Here is an 18,839-nt window from a genome sequence, read left to right as displayed (position 1 = left end):
TTTGGAATTCAAAGATTTTTGAGAAACTTTTGTTCAGGCTTTTTTTTCCAGAGGACAAACCATTCTCACTGCTATAGAATAGAATAGAATACAATACAATAGAATAGAATAGTCCTTTATTTTGATTATACATGTCTTGTGGGTGTTCCACACTAACTGTTCTGGAATAAAATACGAAAAGTAAGACAGCAGGAATAAATAACAAACAGGAGAACTATATACAATCAAAATAAATATATACAAAAACAAGTAAAAGGCACACAACAGAGAGCACGACAAGATCCACTGAGTAACTGCTTTGGAGGTCTTTACAGACTAAAAAGTATCATCTTCTTTAGGCTTGAGGGGCTTTTGCCCAAGGTTTTTCAGCTATTTTCAAGGTTAAGAATTGACTTTCTATTCTATTCTATTCTATTCTATTCTATTCTATTCTATTCTATTCTGTAATTGCAGCTTGTTTTCTTCAGCCTGTGTTGTTTGAAAACTTGGTATTTGGAAAATGTCAGCTTTGCAGAGACTGATCAAAACAACACGTTTTTCAGCGTTCCCCCTGTGAGCTTTTTCAGTTTATCCACTGGGTTTTCAAAGTGTTTGATCAACCGAAGGCTTTTCTCTCTATTGATGGATGTGTATGTAACCCCTTCACTGAAGTTAAACATCATCACTACACCAAATCACGCTCCCTTATCTCGCCTATTCAGCCGGGCTTTCAGAATTTAATCAGCATGTCTTTGTGTCATTGCTGTAGTGTGTACTCAAAGACCTGCTTCTCTGTGTTGATTTATTGCCGCTCTTACTTGCTGTAAGCACTGAGTGTTTGTCAGCGTTTGTGCGTATGCGTGCACGCATGTGCAAAATGTTTTTTCCTCTTTAGTGTTTGATTTTGATAAGAGAATCACGTATGATCTCCTCCTTTCTGCAGAGATAGAAAAGGGATAGGGGAGGTGTGAGCTCTTGCATACCCAAAAAATGTCTCTCACCATTGAACGCACTCACTCACGCACACACATACTCCTGCCCTGCAGTGCTCATTTTTCTCACTTTCTTTGTCTATCCACCTTTCACTACCCTGTTCTTAATTTTCTTTTTCTCAGTCTCTTGCACTGCCTTCTTCCCTCTCTTATTTTACTCTGCATTGATCCTGAGCATACAGGCTACTGCAGCTAGCCTTTAATGAATGCCATGCCCTAATGACTTTATCATTGGCCTTGATGGCCTCAGCTCAACCACAGCGATGGCTCAGCTGTAAATTGTTTTCTTAACTAAAGCCATGTGAGGAATTTCAATAAGGGCTGCCATCAGTGGCATCAGCGCAGCCTGCCAATCTGAACAACCGGTGTAACACAGAGGGCACCAAGGGGTTAAGCGTGACTGATGGGAGTAAGGAGTGCATGTATGAGTTGGACTGTGTTGCAGACTGGCATCGCTCTCCTGGGTGTATTGTTGTAGATGGTGTGTGGCCTCTGTGTGTGCGTGTGTGTGTGTAGTTGATGAGTTCATCAGGAGACTTGAGCACAAAAACATGTCTGATACAGCATGTCGATGCAGTCGCTGACAAATGCGAGGCAGCGTTTCTGAGGACGTAGCTGTGCCACACGTAGAGGGTTTTGTCCATGACCCACCCGCGAGCAGAATAATTACACGCACACAATCGCATACACACACACACACACCACCTGCCACACTTGTGCATGTAGAGATAAAGCAGCGAATGCACTCTCCACACTCAGACTGTTTGCCTGCTGAATAGCAAAGGGGGGCACGGATCAGTCTATTCCTCCCTTATCTCCCCTCACCTCTTGCACTCCTCATCTCACTCCATCTCTTTCTTTCACGGTCTTCCCCTCCCACCCTCTCGCCTCCTCACTTTGCCTCCCCTGCCGTTTGTGAATCCTCCTGATTTGTCTCTGTCTCCTCTTCCTCTTCTCCTCACCCTCTCCTCTTTCTTCTCCTAATTTCCTCATCTCTTCTTCCTCCTCTCGCTTGCCCTCTCTTGAGTTTTGTCCTCCTCTCTTGCCCCATCTCTCCCGTCTCTGTCTCTGCCTTTTCCTGTGCAACAGTGTGCAATTCCCCATTCCCCACCAGACAGACAAAGACACAGAGCGACTCAGACGAATGGGAGAGAAAACGGGAGCAGGGAGAAGCAGAGACATAGAGGCAGATACATGAAGAGGCACAGAGGAATTGATGGGATGACAGTCTGGTGACTGGGGACTGGTGGACAAAGAGATAGAAGGGATGTAAAATAGACAGCTTCAGTGGCAGGGTAGACAAAGGCAGCCTGAGAGTGGATGTGTGCCGCTTATTTCATTTACACACGCATACATAGAAACACACACACATGCATACTCTCTCTCTGTCTCTCCCACTCTCTCTCCTCTCACTCACACTCTCTCTCTCACACACACCCTCGAGCAGAAGCGGCAGAGCTGTGTGGGTGTGAGGCAGCATGAGAAGTGATATCTGTACTTCTACACATACAGCTGGCTGATGGACTAACTTAATCACAAATTTACGCTCACCTACTGTACGCATACTTACTAGCACACCTTGATCATAGGCAGGCAGACCAGCGCGCGCTCATAAACACACTCACTTACGCCAGCACGCACAATCTTCCAGCAGCCAGAAGTCAACATGGGTCTTGTGATGGGAACCTTTTCCATGCAATCCAAGCAAGTGTCCTACCACAAAGGTAAGAATTTGTATTTGAAATGCACACACTGAACACATTTGAATCCTGAATGTGAGGATTTGCATGTTACTGTGAGCAGCATCCATCATGTTGCGTCATTGTGCTTTAGTGATGGAGTCATATATGTTTGCTCAGAGTGGTGAATATGGCACAAGAAGTGCATTATGGTATTAAGATGAATGTGCTGTAAGCTGCAATAAGAAGTTGTATAAAAAAGAGAAATTGTTATTCACTGTTGCTTTAGAGTGCTCCAGGCCACCTGTCCTCTGTTTGAACTGTGGATTTAACAATATACATGTGTCCGTGTGTGTGCATGTGTGCGCGCAACTGTGCCATTGGGCATGTCTATAATAGGTGATGGTATTTACCCCTGTCTGCTTTCCAAACCAGCCCACTCTCTTTCCTGCCACGCTACTGTTTGACAGGTGCTGACACTTGACACATGCATGCTGTACCCAGTATGTATGTGTATTCTTTGTCCACAGAAAATATTTATGCACCTAATTGACTGCTGAAAATGTAGGCGTGTGTGAAGAATCGTGCATTTTGTGTGTGTGGTGGCTGTGGTATTGTGCCGTAAATCAAAGCGTTGTAATCCATCAGCTTTTGGCCGTGGTCTGTCCTGCATCTGTTGACCTTAAACCTTGATGGCTATCGCTGACAGACACAGCGCTGCATCTCAAATACACACAGCAGAGGTTGGAAAATCGGGAGCCAAATCACATCTCGACGAGGAAAACAGAGGGATAAAATTCAGAAATCTCTAATTGGATCATTAACTGGAGTGAGATCATGCAAAACTGTCTGCATGTTGCATATGCTGTGACAAAAGAAAGAAAAAAACACCGGAGGTGATGTAAATGATGTAAATTATATGCTGTGAATGTCCCTCGGGAAAATGCCTTCCAGCTCTATATTCTCAGTGTTTTCCCTGTCCAACAGTGCAGTCAGACAAAGAAGAGCTGAGAAAAGTCCTTAGAGACCCCATAAATGGGCTCCTGAAATACAAACATATATAGCATGCTGCGTGGGTTGTTTATTTCAGTGCCTGACCTGCACCTCATTTTCCTGCGTGGAAACAGCTCTCAGTCGATATGTGCTAAAGAGATACTCAAGGCACATTTTTAGGTTGGTTGTTTTCTGCAGTCCACAGTATGAACATGCGTGTCAGATACTTTGTGTTCGTGGTAGCTACTTCCATTTCAAACGCAGCCCATTTACTCGTTAGGGAAGGCAACAATGCTTACAAAGCAACCAGGATGTAGGGTAACCTCTAAATAGCAGCCACTTTGAAGTTTCCACTGTTAGGGTGTGAGGCGGAAGTGATAGATGAGTAAAAGTGGGAGAGAAAAAATTGAGAAAAGTTGAGAGAGGAGGCGAGGTTGCTTCTCAGGGGGCTGCAATGTGTGTGTCACTGAACGTGTGTGTTTCGCCATCTGCTGCAGTGATAAAAAAAAAGTGCCCTAATGAAAGCAGGCCAGGATTCATTTTGCATGGAAGGTTGACCCACCCTTGATCACAACTCAACATGAGGCAATGGCCAGCTGAGAAGGACTTAAAGTTAACTAGCTGAGGATTCAAACTTTAGATGAAAATTATAGATGTGGATTTAAGGAAGCTGTTAAATTGACAGGACAAAATCAGAAACAATACTTTTCAGCAACTCACTTCTCTTAGTATTAACCGTTGCCATTGCTGACTGAGGGGAATAATGTTATGAACTAGTAATTTTATCTTTATTTTGTATTATTTTGGAGGACCAGGAAGACTGTATTAGCCCCTTGAACCATAGACTAAAAAGCTGCAAAGTCTGCCCCACTGACTGGGAACAGAACCTCGATCTTACATCTGTATCTTGAGCTCTCAAACGCCAAAAACAAGCCAAAGATAAAGATGCAGTTATGTTAAAAAGAAAGGACACCATCTTTCAGTTTTAAGGTTTTCATATCAGGAAAATCTGACCCTTATCTGGTCTTATTATATGTTTAACAACAACAAAGTCAAAACTCAGCTGTTCGGCAATGCCAACCAAATGTTCTTGATTAACTGATCATTACCAAGTTTGATCACATCTATAAAAGCAGTGCACAGGTCTGGTGCATTCAGGTGTGTGTTAACACAATACCAAGAAGGAAAGATATCAGCAATAATCTGAGAGAAGCAATTGCTGCTGCCCATCAATCTGGGAAAGGTTATAAGGCCATTTCCAAACAAAGTTAAAGTCCATCTTTCTACAATGAGGAAAGACTACTTACAAGTGGAAAACATTTAAGACAGACGCCAGTAGGGATGGGAATTAAGAACTGGTTCCCAGTAGTCTAGTTCTATTGGAATTGTTAGTCTGCCTTCCTATCAATCTCACTTATCAGTTCTTGCACTACAAGATTTCAGTTTGTGTGTGGAGGAGGAAAACAGTGACACAGTCTACAGCGTGGATATGGACATTACTATTATTTTATTTTATTTAGTATTTTTTTGCCCATAAAAACAAGTGTAATGGTAAAGTGCTAACTGCATCAAGGACAGAAACAGCTTCATTATGCTGCTAACGCAACTTTGCTCTTTGCAAGCATCTGCACAGATAGCATGCTAATGCTAAGCTAGCCAAGAACCCAGAGTGAAAGCTGAGTGAATGCCGACCCCAGCCCAGCAGCCAGACCCTGAATTTCAACAGGTAACAAACTGATGAGCAGTCAGACTCCAGCCAGTTTCTAGCTTTCTTTAATAGAATCACTATGACGATCACTTAAAAGTCTCCTCGTGCTGGTTTTCATCTTTTCTTTGTGCTGTTAACTTTTTGTTCTACTGAGAGGCTTTGTGTAATATAAGATGAAGATTATATGTGTGTCCTCATTAGGACAGGGATTTGTGTTGGTGTGTAAGACATTAGCCAGAGCTTTATATTGTGAAACTGTAATTGTGAGACAATGCATTTCAGGTCATTTTACAGAATGACATGAAAGTAATGTAACGAGTAGTAGAAGGAGCAATTAAAAACTCGAATGCATTACTTTAAACAAAAGTGTCCTGTATAATAATTACTTATTTGACTAATGACCCTAAGACCGATCACAACAAAGAGGGGAAATACCTCCAACAGGCGCAAACATCTGACCAGATGGTGATGGTCATAGTGGTGACTCTCAAAGCGAAGCTGGTGAGAATCGATAAGGAATCGAATCAATAAGTGATATTGATAATGGAATCGTAATCGCTATATTCTTATCAATTTCCATCCGTAGGTGCTAGTCTTTCCAAACTAGACATCCCAGCAAATTCACCCCAAGGTCAGACTGTGCAATACCCAGAGAAATTGAAAGTGATAAATGCTAAAATTCATGATGGTACAATTGCAAAAAGTCTGAACAAGTATGCCTTCTTTAGAAGGGTTGCCAGGAGAAAGCCTCTTTGCTCTAATAAAAAAAAAACATACGTAGTAGTATGGCCTACATTTGCAAAGCTACTTCTGAGCAAACCAAAAGATTTCAGGAACAATATCCTTTGGACAGATACAACTGAAGTAGAAGAGTTTGGCCAAAATGCACAGTGCAATGTTTGTGAAAAAACAAACACCTCGTACCAGCTGTCAAGCACGGTGTTGGAGGGCTGATGATTTGGGCTTGTTTTGCAGCACCTTGCAGTCACTGAGTTGAAGTCCTTGTCAAGTGTAAGGCCGTTAGCTAAGGCTTGGCCCAAATTGGGTCATGTAACATGACTATTAGCAAATCTACAAAAGAATGGCTGAAAAAATTGAAAATGTTTGGCAGTCTCTCAAATGATGTGAGAGACTGTTGAAGTCGTACAAGAAACAATTGTTTAAAAAAAGTTATTGCTCCTAAAGGTTGTTAAACAAGCTCTGGTTCAGTCAACAGTGTACAGTCATAGGTGTACTCAGTTTTTCACACACACTGCTTTAACTTAATTTTTATTAAATAAATAATAGTATAGTAATATGTCACTTAGTTTTCATCTGAATTAAAAGAAATCTTATCCTAGTAGGTGTTTACATATAAGTAAAAATAAATAAATAGATAAAGATGTTTTTTACAGTGCAAACTCCACAAATGTTATCACATGGATTTTTGGTTTGTTAGGTCCATTTGAAATCAGGAGCCAAAGTTAACAAACACATCTCAGCAACTGTTTCATGTATTGATGCCTGACTTTGTGCATAGATTGATCACCGAGGTTGTTTAAAAATATGGTGTAATTAAAGCACTGCAACAAGAAAAGGCACTCTTATTTTTTTGCTTGATAGATTGACCTTCTAAAATTGCTTGCTAATGTATAGTGACGTCAAAGGGAGATCAGAAGAATGGTACAGCCTGGCCAACACTATACTATATTTAATCAAAATCTAATGACTGCTAGGTTTTTCCTTTATTCTTTAGCATGTCTATGCATAGCTTTACAATAAATGGCTGTGTGTATTTGCAAATGATCTCTGTGAGCCATAACTCTGGCTTCAGACTGTTTTAATTCGTCTGTTTCAGACTATGTTTTTCTACTCTTGCTTCTGTATGATGTCAGTGAGAGCAGATATCTTTAGTATGGTCATCACAGATGCACAGCTCTAACTAAGAGAAATGCCACCGACTTGCTGTTCAAACATCCTGTTTGGAAAGGCACATCCAATCAGAAGACCTTTGGCTTAAAAGAGGAGGTGCTTATTTTAGACAGAAGTGAACTGAGCCCCAAAATAAGATATCAAGAATTATTTTAAATTGTGAATCGTAGAAAGCTACACTAGTAAATTCCATTATTAAAAATATGGAGCTGAAACATAATGGACCCATTACTTTGGAGTTCAATGACCTTGTATACAGTAAACCATATGACCATATGTGGCAAAGTGGGTAAAAAACTATTATATTTATCTATGTCCCACCACACAGAAACTGAGGGCATGTCAATATGTCATAATGGCATCACTTCCTGTTTGGCAACCTTGATTTGTCGACACCAAGTGTGGCATATAGACGTGGGACTTATTGTTATCGGCACTCCCCATTACCCTTTTATCATAATTCATTTGCGATGGCGACTGCACCCTGCTTAACTTCTCGGCTCCCTCATCGCTGCTTGTAGCTAAATTTTTCTGCCACTTTTGATGGATCCAGTTCATGCCAGCAAGTGACAACGGATGTTAACTCCAGTGATCACATTTAGATAATGCTGTGGACAAAAACCCAGAAAACTCACATCATTTCCTACACATACTCACCATTACATTTTTAAAAATTCAGTATGACATTTGTAATATTAAATTAGTTTAGGACTCAAAGCACAAGAGACTCGAAACCCTTTGACTTGGAAAACCGGTTGCAAAACTGTGTTTATTTTCAGGAGGACACGGGTTACTAATGTTGGCATTTATCTTAGAGATGCGCAGTGAAAGCCCCATTCGATAATGTAGCCTATAATTAATTCATTGCTCTGCAGCAGTCATGTATCCACAAGAAGAACTGGTTAGATATTAATTGCAGGGTTGGTGGTTTGATCCCAAGCCCCTCCTGTTTGTTTTGAAGTACCCTTGAGAAAGAAATTAAGCTTGCTTGCTCCCCATTGCCAGGACTGTGTTGTGCATGGGGAATGAAAGTCCCTCTGTAAAGCACTTTGGTTTTAAAAAGCTAGATAAATGCAGTCCATTTACAGTCCTATCCAGCACATATTGTGGTGATGAATTGACTGGAATGAATTAAAACGAGTTGCTAAACTACACAACTATAGTGGGTGCTTTTGCTTTCAGTGTGGGTTTCTAAATGAAGTCAAACTAATGCTGTGGCCTACATAAAGTCATAGCTGTTCCACAAGGGAAGCTTGAAGGCTGAGTTATTAGCCATTGCCCTCACTGGCTCATATAGCCATAGGCTGGGATTAAGGCATTTATCAGTATGTGTCTTTTTTCACCTGGGGAAAAAAAGACATTTATCCATTGCTTGTACACAAACTACTCTTTTCCTATGAAATATTTCCCAGCGGTTATAAACTACAAAAGCTGCACCTTTGCAAACAGATTCATCTCCCGTTCCTGTTTGCTCCATTTGTTTCTGCCTTTGCTTTCAGTTCTCTATGCCCGCTCACTTTGTCAAGTGAATTTTCTTTCTCTTCCTGTCTCTCTCTTTGTCTTGCACACTTTCACCTCATTTCACCTTCTCATTTTGTCTTTCATGTGTTGGTCCCTTCAAGTCTTCCCTTTGTATTCGCAACACAGTTCCCTTCTTGATCTATGGCTTTTCGTCCAGCTTTGCTGTTTATCTCTTGGTTCCTTCCTCTTTCGCTCTCTCGAACCCTCGCATCTCTTTGTGTTCTGAGTTTTGCACAGTACAGCCTTGTCCTACTCTAAGATCACTCCAGCTGTTTGAAGTTTTGCTAATCATGTTGGCTTTTAGTTTCGGGGCGGTAGAATACATGCAAATATAATGCGTTTGTGCATGTGGGTCTTCTGGAGAACAAGTGCGTTTGGCTCAACGTTTCCATCTGCTGCAGGGCTAAAGGGTTGAGAAGAGAGGATCTCTGTATCTTTAATGGGCTTTATAGTTTCCACCTCTCTCTCTCATCCCCAGACATCAAAAGAAGTAGACCAAAAGGGCCAATTAGGACAGCAAAAGAGCTTTATTAGGCACATGGCATCACGAAAACAGCTTTCTGCTTAATCTCATGCCCAAAGCACATGTGTGTCTGTGTGTTGTTTATAGGCGCAATGATGCGATTGCGATACTGCCGTAGAACCTCAGCTCCCATATTTCTTTACATTCAAGTTTGTGCCGTGCAGATATTCGCAGCAAACATGCTTTCCACTTTTTAAAAAAAAATGTGACCATAATTGAAGATTCTTTGTCGGTGTTCCAAATTAAACCCACATTCAGGCATTATATTATATAAGAAAAAATCAGCACACTGTATATATAAGGATAATTCATTTGCATAATATTTGCAGGCAAATGCTTTGCATAGTTCTTCAAAGATAAACAATATTTTCCATGCAATTTATCTCTGTAGACCGTTCAGCCTTGTGCTTGCCTCCAGGCCTTTGTAATACCGGCACCAATGAGAGAAATGGAGATGATGAATATAGATAGCTACTTAGTCCTGACTATATGGTTCAGTCTGTATGCACAGATATGACAGCAGTGATGCACATCACTTGAGCTAAATTAATATGACAGCTGAAATGGCACTCGTATAATGAGAGTAGCAAATGTTGCCAATGTCGCATTTAATGCCAAAAGAACGTGAATTTATATTCAGATCAAAGTTGCTCTGGTTTCAGTGGATAACAGACATCACTTGGTAGCAATACAGGCACTTAATCTGTCCACTGAGCCTAGTTTGTAAAAAGTACAGAGCAAAGAGGCAACGCCTTGTGTTCCGTCTTTTTTGCAAATGAATCCAAAATTAGATTTAGCACATACGCTTTCAGACCAAGCGCTACAGAAAGTGTTTTTGTATTGGTGCAGATATTATGAAGTGCACTATGAAACTGTTTCAGGGTTAAAATAACATAAATACAAATCTCTTGTACATTTTAAGTGGAACAGCAGAGAATTGAGAAAAAACAGACTACAAACAGACCGCCTGTCACCAAGTGAACCCATGTCTCAGAGTTTGTTTTGCGACCCCTGAGAAATAAAGAGCTGCACTGCAGTGAGAAGCCAAGACTAAGATAAGATGAAAAGAATCAATTACCTATTAGATGAAATAAACTCTGCAAGGAAAAGAATATATGGTGGACATCGTTACAATCACTGACATTCTTATCCGTGCCTGTATCTACCGTTTCTGTCACGCTGCTCCTGTTTTTGCCTGAACATAACCAAACTGCAAGTAAAGTAAAATGAAATCCTTTCTGACAGGATGCCCTAACTGCAAGTACCTCAGAGTGACCTTATACTAATCGGGTTAGTGAGTCACAGCTGTCATGCATTTGATACATATTCTTCATATACTCAGGATGGCAAGAAATAAACACGAGCTACCATGTTTAAAATTGAGTACTTTCCCTATTAACTATCAATCACTTAATGGACCGTCATCTATTTTAATCAATGAAATGCTGTCAGCTTTAGCTGCACATCCAGACTGACCTCAAATCTTGTTTTTTTTTTCCACTGATGGTTAAAAAATCTCCTCTAACATCTCAATGTCAAATACGAATATCTTCCTATTCCTGCTTCCTTTGCCATGTTTACAAAGACCTCACATCCCAGGTCAGTCCAGTTAGCTGTAAGACTAACAACTTAGCTCAACTAAGCTACTTCCTCTGCTCACTTTTCTCTCTCTCTCTCTTCATTGAATCTTCTTTAAACATCTGCCACATTCACATTTTATCTTCTGCTTTGTCTCACTCTTTTGTGCTTTACTTCTCTTTAATGTCTATCCTTCCTCCTTGCTTTCCATTTGTTTGCATACCATCCTCCATCCCTCTTGTTTTTCTTGCTTTTACCCCTCTCCCTTGATAAAAACAGATCAATTGCAGAGCCTCCTTTAATTATCCCCTTTTTTTCCATTCTTTGATGGGCGCCTGTAAGAGACTCAGGATGCATTTGCTAATAAAGATACAGGGAAGCGTCTGTGTGAGAAGTCATTTCAACAGCGATAGATATTAGTATTGATTTTTCTCAATAGACATGTCCCCTGTTCAAAGCCGCGATGCCCCTGATGAGTAATTGCCAAAGCTTTGTTTGCCATGATTGATTCATAATCTATAATTCTTGGGATGAATCCTTCATGTGGAGAAGCAGGTGTTTTTATGGGGGGTTTTTCCCACTGCAAGTTAGCACTGAGGTGGGTCTGAATGTGCAGATTTGACTTTATTCGCTTGATTTTCTAAAGCTTCCAAAAGCATTTGAATCTTAATCAAAATCTTCAGAGTTTTATTTTCCCTCCCCTGGTTTTTTCCCTAATTTCTTTTGTTCCACCGTCCTCATCTCTGGAAATGTGATGTTTGCATGTCCCACTTGCTCTCCTCTGCCTTTTCTTTCTTGCAATACCACTCGCCCACTCTCCTGGCTCTTGTTACCCACTTCTTACTCTTTCATTCTCTCTCTGCATCGCACTCTAATCTCCCGCTGGAAGCTCTTCTGGTATGCTTCTTCCTCCTGATTTTTTTTCCTTCTTCATCCTTTATTGCCAAATATGCTTCCATCTGTAATTCTGCTGCTTTTTCCTTCCTCCTTACATGCATTTTTGAAAGAGTCACACACACACACACACACACACACACACACACACACACACACACACACACACACACACACACACACACACACACACACACATATATATATACACACCTCTTCCTGCTCTTGCTGTTCTCTCCTCGCTTCTGTCTCATATCATCTTTCCTTTAAAGTCTGACAGGGGTCTTGTAAAACAGTCTGCAGCCATTCACTCACATGCCTGCAGGGAAACACCAGGCAGTTCTGTACCAATATTATACACACAAGCATAAAAACAATCACACACACTCCAACCTTTCACTCCTTTCTCTCTGCTCTACAGACAGACTTTGAAATGATTACTAGATGGAGAAACGTTTCTGTCAACGTGTGGAAACAGGCCTGTCAGAGACCGCGGGGAGATAGGGAGGGACGGAGATTTGAGATTGGAACAAGCTGGGAACACTGTTTGAAACGACAGAAACACTAGGCTGATACAAGCGCAGAGATTTATGGGGAGAGATGGCAAGATATAGGTGTACTGGCGAGGGCTGTGCGCCGGAAGACAAATTCATAGAAAAGGAGGTGTCGAGAGATGGATAGACATAGTTTAAGGCTAAAGAAGAAGTAGGCTGCAGTGAAGATAGAAGGGAATAACTCTGATAGCCTGTAAAATCCTATAGGCACAATTCAGGCAGTCAGTTATATAGCAGGGCAAGCAAAGCGGAAGAGCAGTTTGTGTGTGTGGCAGGAAATGATTATGCTCTACTGTGCTGACTGCATGTCATTTGGATGCCACTAGCATCCACAGAGACCTCATCCTATGATCAGACAGTCTTTCTGCCCATGCTTGATGCATGTGCAAAATGTATGTGTGTGTATATGTGTGCCTCTTTGTGTGAGTAACCATATGTGTGTTTCCATGTGTGTGTAGGCAGGGTGAAAGCATTACACCCCACTGCTGTCCATTCTGTCTTTCTAGCTGTTGTGAAGAAAAAAAAATGCATCAGCGCATTCATGAGCACATTTTTACAAAAGCAGATTGCAGTTTCCTTTGCTCACCAAACTAAATCTTTTCTGCTAAATCTGCCCATATGGCTTCCTAACAGTCTCGCTTTGTTCATTATTCACCATCGGCAGGCAAAAAAGTGCCCCGTTTTTGAAGCTGCTGCCACATTTGCGGAGGCATTACTACTACGGACTGCTGGCTTGATATAAAAGGACACTGTGACTATTTTCCAAATCGTTTACTAAAAAAACATTTGTGGAAACAACTGCATCTCTACTAAACAATATTTTTTCCCCCCCATGTAGTGAGAAAGGAAAAAAAGATTTTATCAACAAAGAAGACGAAGAAGAAAACCATAACCAGCTAATAGTGCAATTTTTACATGTCGTGCCCTAGTGGAAGCTTCATTCCTGTATTTCTTGCCATCAACAAGCACAGGGACGATTACGCGAGAGCTGTATGAGCTGTATGTAGGATTCGCAGCCTCTGCTCTCTACAGTCATTTGACAGGTATGATAACTGGATATTTTATTGATTGATGTCACCAGTTTAATATCCATTTTAATTATCATTATATAACGCGGTTGCATAACAAAACTTCTGTCTCACTTGCCAGATGGTCTGTAGGGTGAACAGGCTGGGATGGGGTGGGTGTGATGTTGCTAGTGAGGATGCTTTCTATAGCTGTTCTACAAAAAAGTTCTGCAAAAGACTTCCGAAGTTTCCTTAAGAAGCACATCTGTTTGTGAGGGATCTTTATCACAGCAAAGATGGGTGATAACAGTGACAGATTATTGATTCCTTGGGACATAAAACTGTTCACCTCCTCCTCTGCAGTTCCACATGAGCTGCTGATTGAGCTGGGACAAAAATTTACAGTTACTCTTTCTCATGATGCTTAATAACCATCCATTCAAGTATTTTCTGAACTGTTTGTCTAATTTGATTCAATCTGATTACACAGTGGAGTTAGACGCTATCCAACCTTACACTGGGCGCGAGGTGGATTACACTTTGACCAGTCTATCAACTGATATTGTGTAAAGATCCCTTATGTATGGTAAATTGTGTAGGCTGAAACAAAAGATACAGTGGGGCAAAAAAGTATTTAGTCAGCCACCGATTGTGCAAGTTCCCCCACTTAAAATGATGACAGAGGTCAGTAATTTGCACCAGAGGTACACTTCAACTGTGAGAGACAGAATGTGGAAAAAAAATCCATGAATCCACATGGTAGGATTTGTAAAGAATTTATTCGTAAATTAGGGTGGAAAATAAGTATTTGGTCACCTCAAACAAGGAAAATCTCTGGCTCTCACAGACCTGTAACGTCTTTTGTAAGAAGCTTTTCTGTCCCCCACTCGTTACCTGTATGAATGGCACCTGTTTGAACTCATCATCTGTATAAAAGACACCTGTCCACAGCCTCAAACAGTCAGACTCCAAACTCCGCCATGGCCAAGACCAAAGAGCTTTCGAAGGACACCAGGAAAAGTATTGTAGACCTGCACCAGACTGGGAAGAGTGAATCTACAATAGGCAAGCAGCTTGGTGTGAAAAAATCAACTGTGGGAGCAATCATCAGAAAATGGAAGACATACAAGACCACTGATAATCTCCCTCGATCTGGGGCTCCACGCAAGATCTCATCCCGTGGGGTCAAAATGATCATGAGAACGGTGAGCAAAGATCCCAGAACCACACGGGGGGACCTGGTGAATGACCTGCAGAGAGCTGGGACCAAAGTAACAAAGGTCACCATCAGTAACACACTACAACGGCAGGGAATCAAATCCCGCAGTGCCAGACGTGTCCCGCTGCTGAAGCCAGTGCATGTCCAGGCCCGTCTGAAGTTTGCCAGAGAGCACATGGATGATACAGCAGAGGATTGGGAGAATGTCATGTGGTCAGATGAAACCAAAGTAGAACTTTTTGGTATAAACTCAACTCGTCGTGTTTGGAGGAAGAAGAATACTGAGTTGCATCCCAAGAACACCATACCTACTGTGAAGCATGGGGGTGGAAACATCATGCTATGGGGCTGTTTTTCTGCCAAGGGGACAGGACGACTGATCCGTGTTAAGGACAGAATGAATGGGGCCATGTATCGTGAGATTTTGAGCCAGAACCTCCTTCCATCAGTGAGAACTTTGAAGATGAAACGAGGCTGGGTCTTCCAACATGACAATGATCCAAAACACACCGCCCGGGCAACAAAGGAGTGGCTCCGTAAGAAGCATTTGAAAGTCCTGGAGTGGCCTAGCCAGTCTCCAGACCTCAACCCCATAGAAAATCTGTGACGGGAGTTGAAAGTCCGTGTTGCTCGGCGACAGCCCCAAAACATCACTGCTCTCGAGAAGATCTGCATGGAGGAATGGGCCAAAATACCAGCTACTGTGTGTGCAAACCTGGTAAAGACCTATAGTAAACGTTTGACCTCTGTTATTGCCAACAAAGGTTATGTTACAAAGTATTGAGTTGTATTTTTGTTATTGACCAAATACTTATTTTCCACCCTGATTTCCGAATGAATTCTTTACAAATCCTACCATGTGAATTCATGGATTTTTTTTTTTTCACATTCTGTCTCTCACAGTTGAAGTGTACCTCTGGTGCAAATTACTGACCTCTGTCATCATTTTAGGTGGGGGAACTTGCACAATCGGTGGCTGACTAAATACTTTTTTGCCCCACTGTATGCACATTAAGGACACACTTTTAAGAGAAAAAAAAAATATTTTCACATTAATGAATGCAGTGCAGTCCAGCATAGCACCACCTGGCAGAAAGTTGTAGACTTCAGGTTTAAAGTAGCCATGGAGTGACTGTGGCATTTTGGATGGGACTTTGTCGGTAGATCCAAATGCAGGACTCGCAAGACAAGAAACTAAAAAAAACAGCTTTAATTCTGAAGCCTTTCAAACAAATTACAAAAACGAGGCAGGGCTCGCGCCAGGAAAGCAAATCCTCTGAGTCACAGGGAAGCACAGACCAAGGGAGCACACAGCATGATGGAGGATACAACAAAGAACACAAACAAACTGAGGGTTCAAATACGCAAGAGGAGATGAGGTTAGAGTGGAGACACCTGAGGAGAAACATACAGCTGAACTAAATCTGATGAGGAGACACTGGGAGGTAAAACTTAACACGAGACACAGAAAACACAGGGAATGTAAAATAAACTAAAACAAGAATAGAATCCAAAAAAACTCTAACCACTCGCCTGAGAAAGTAAAAAAAGAAACACCAACAAACTATACCACGAAACGCCAAGATACCACAAACTAAGAGTCAAACATCAAAGAACTAAAGTGAAACTTCTAAACTTAAAATGCTGGGTCACAGACCGAGGACCATAAAAAAGTGTAAATAAGATTTCACTTTAAAACTGTACATAATTATATTTACTCTTTGGAATTTTACTTTTAACTGAGTATTTTCATAAAGTGGCGTTTCTGCTTACAGTCTTCAGTCTTTCATGTGCAGCACATTTGGTTTGTCATCTGTGACTGTCTTCCTGTTCTTCTCACACTTCCCTCACTTAGAGTGGTCTACTTTGTTTGTATCGATTAGTCTGTAATTAAAATGTGATTTCATCTTTGTGTGTGCAGCTCTTAAAGGGAATAGCACACACTCCTGCAATATTATCTGACACTCGTCTTGATCCCTCTATTAGAGCCATATTAAATATCTCACTCTTCTCATCCTTTGCCTCCTCTCACTTTAATCCCTCTCTTTTCTCACATCCATGACTTTCAGCTGTTTCTCCTGACCCGTGAAGCCAATCTGCCACCACACACACGCTCCCTCACTCATTCACTCACTTTCCATTCCTTTATCCATCCTGCTCGTGGGTAAGGATGGATTAACAAGAGCGATGGATGAAGTCAGCGGAGGTGCTGATGGACTAAAGGGGCCTTTTCGTGAACAAATCGCAATGCTGAGGAAGCAAAGCTCAGGGCTCTTCGTAATTCCCGTCACATTCACGTGTTTCCCCTTCGCTCCATGATTCATATTTACCTCTCCAGTCAGTGTTTGAGCAAGTATCTATTTGCATATTTGTTCTCCTTTAGAAGGAAACAGATGCGTTTACGTGTGCGGATGTAACAGGGCATGTTTGTTGTTTTGTTCAGAGCGATTCATGCGGCGTTATCATCGACAAGTCAATGGGTATACTAATATTAATTTATAATTTTGTGAATCAACATCCTGGCGATTTCATACTGAATCACTGATGCTCCTCTCGGGCTCTTGCCTCGCTGTGAGGGTGGGAGGGTGATAGATGGAGAGAGAGGGAGGGAGAGAAATGGAAAGAGGGAGGGCAACTACAGCCCCTAATGAAAAACAAGGAGCAGGGAGGGAGGGGAGGGAGGGAGTGAAGGAGTTTGGGGAGAAAGGGGGCGAGAGTGAGAGAGAGAAAGAGAGGAGGAGCGCCACAAGATGAAGTGTGAAAGGATGAAAGAGGGGATGATGGAAGGAGGGTTTCTGCCTAGAGCAGCCATTGAGAGAGGAGGTGGAGAGAGAGGAGGAGAGGATGAGAGGAGGAAAGAGGGCGAGGGAGTGCGTGCGTGTGCGTTCTAGCTGCTGAAACACGTGACGAAGAGACACAGACTTCAACACACAGACGCACTTGTTTCCACAACGACGGCGGCAAACATGGGGGCTGTGGTGGGCACGTTGACCATGCAGACCAAGCAGAGGAGGCCATCCAGGGGTGAGGGAATACACACACAAACATGAACGCACGCATAGACATACTCACACACACAAAACACACAAACATAATGTGGGGGTTTTTTCTCTCTTTTTCTAATCGGCACATGGATGCACGCATACGGGCGGTGAAACTTTTGACAGTGTGTTGTCGTTGTGGCTTTCACACACACGCTCACTCCGGCACAATGTATACAGCGCAGGTACGAAAAGCTGCAGAGCGAAGATTAATAACTGCCGGTATTTCAGTTGAGATGCAGTGAAAGAAGGGGAGCAGATGGTTTGTCGAGAGAGAGAAAGGAAGAAATGTAGAGACCAACAGGTGTTCCCAGTGGAAACAAAAAAGTGAATCTGTTTATTCTACAACAAACTTTCAGCCAGGCAGTGTCTGTGCACCCAGGTGATTGTTGTTGAGCTTATCTTTTTTTGACACAGCAAACCGAGGGAGGAATCTAAGAGCTGGCTCTTTTTTTTTTCTTTCTCTTTTTTTTGGTCTGTGCGTGCGCACGCGTGCTGCTCTGTCTGTCTGTCTGGCTGCATGCTCAGACGCGAGCCTCGACACTGGTAAACACACACATGTCGAAGGTATTTGTCACTCTGCTCACACACTGCTTTTCTGTCTTGCTGTTACCTTGGAAGCACCGTAACCATGGCAACAAAAGATGTGGGGTTTGGGGTGGGTGGGGTGGGGTTTGGGTTTTTTTTTGATGAGATTGGGGTTTTCCTAAGTAAGTCAAGGCCACGTGAAAGAGACTCAGATAGTGAGAGATGCAAATTTGCAGATGAAGCGAGAAGCGGGATGTATGAAAACCTGTTGCCTGTAAGAAATGTTTTACTCCCTCGTTACTCATTCTAAAAAAGAAATCCTGTAAACCTCTTTTATGTAAGTCTTACAAATCTAATGTGGCTACTACAATGAATGGGCACAGTGAGCAGGAGATCAGTGCCAGACGGAAAAAAAAAATCCCCAACCCTACCCCCTATTAATAGTCATTTAAACTTATTTGTCAAGGCAGACTGTTATCAGTTTTCTGTCCAAGCAGGACCTTTTCCAAATCAGTGCATATGGCTGGCTTCATCTTTTGAATAAGCTCTTCCACTCCACCACTAGCTCAGACAAACACTTTTCCCTAAGGGTGTTCAAAACCAAAAAAAAGCTAGGCGTAAATTTGTTGCTATTTTGATTGTTGATGCACTTAAGTTGTGGAAACGCATGAAATCTGACTCTTGCTGCAAATGAAAACAAGTCTTTTTACCT

The 18,839-nt window shown here is 41.9% G+C and overlaps 1 protein-coding gene across 3 annotated transcripts in view; it reads left to right on the top strand.

Moving 5' to 3' along the window:
• Positions 1-18,839, top strand: part of kcnip1a (Kv channel interacting protein 1 a) — a 46,999-nt gene that overhangs the window by 12,484 nt on the left and 15,676 nt on the right. Inside the window, exon 1 of one of the 3 annotated variants that reach the window (XM_026194571.1) lies at positions 2,045-2,695. The exons of 1 other annotated variant lie outside the window; for it this stretch is intronic. In XM_026194571.1, coding sequence (XP_026050356.1) covers positions 2,638-2,695 — 58 coding nt within the window. In that variant the 5' untranslated portion in view covers positions 2,045-2,637. Of the gene's footprint in view, positions 1-2,044; positions 2,696-17,380; positions 17,583-18,839 lie in introns of those variants that run through there. One more of the 3 variants, XM_026194579.1, reaches the window with a different exon arrangement.

Source organism: Astatotilapia calliptera, chromosome 2 (assembly GCF_900246225.1).
Source record: "Astatotilapia calliptera chromosome 2, fAstCal1.2, whole genome shotgun sequence".
NCBI classification, from domain to species: domain Eukaryota; kingdom Metazoa; phylum Chordata; class Actinopteri; order Cichliformes; family Cichlidae; genus Astatotilapia; species Astatotilapia calliptera.
The sequence above is the reverse complement of the archived record's forward strand: the minus strand, read 5'-3'. Positions and strand labels throughout refer to the sequence as shown.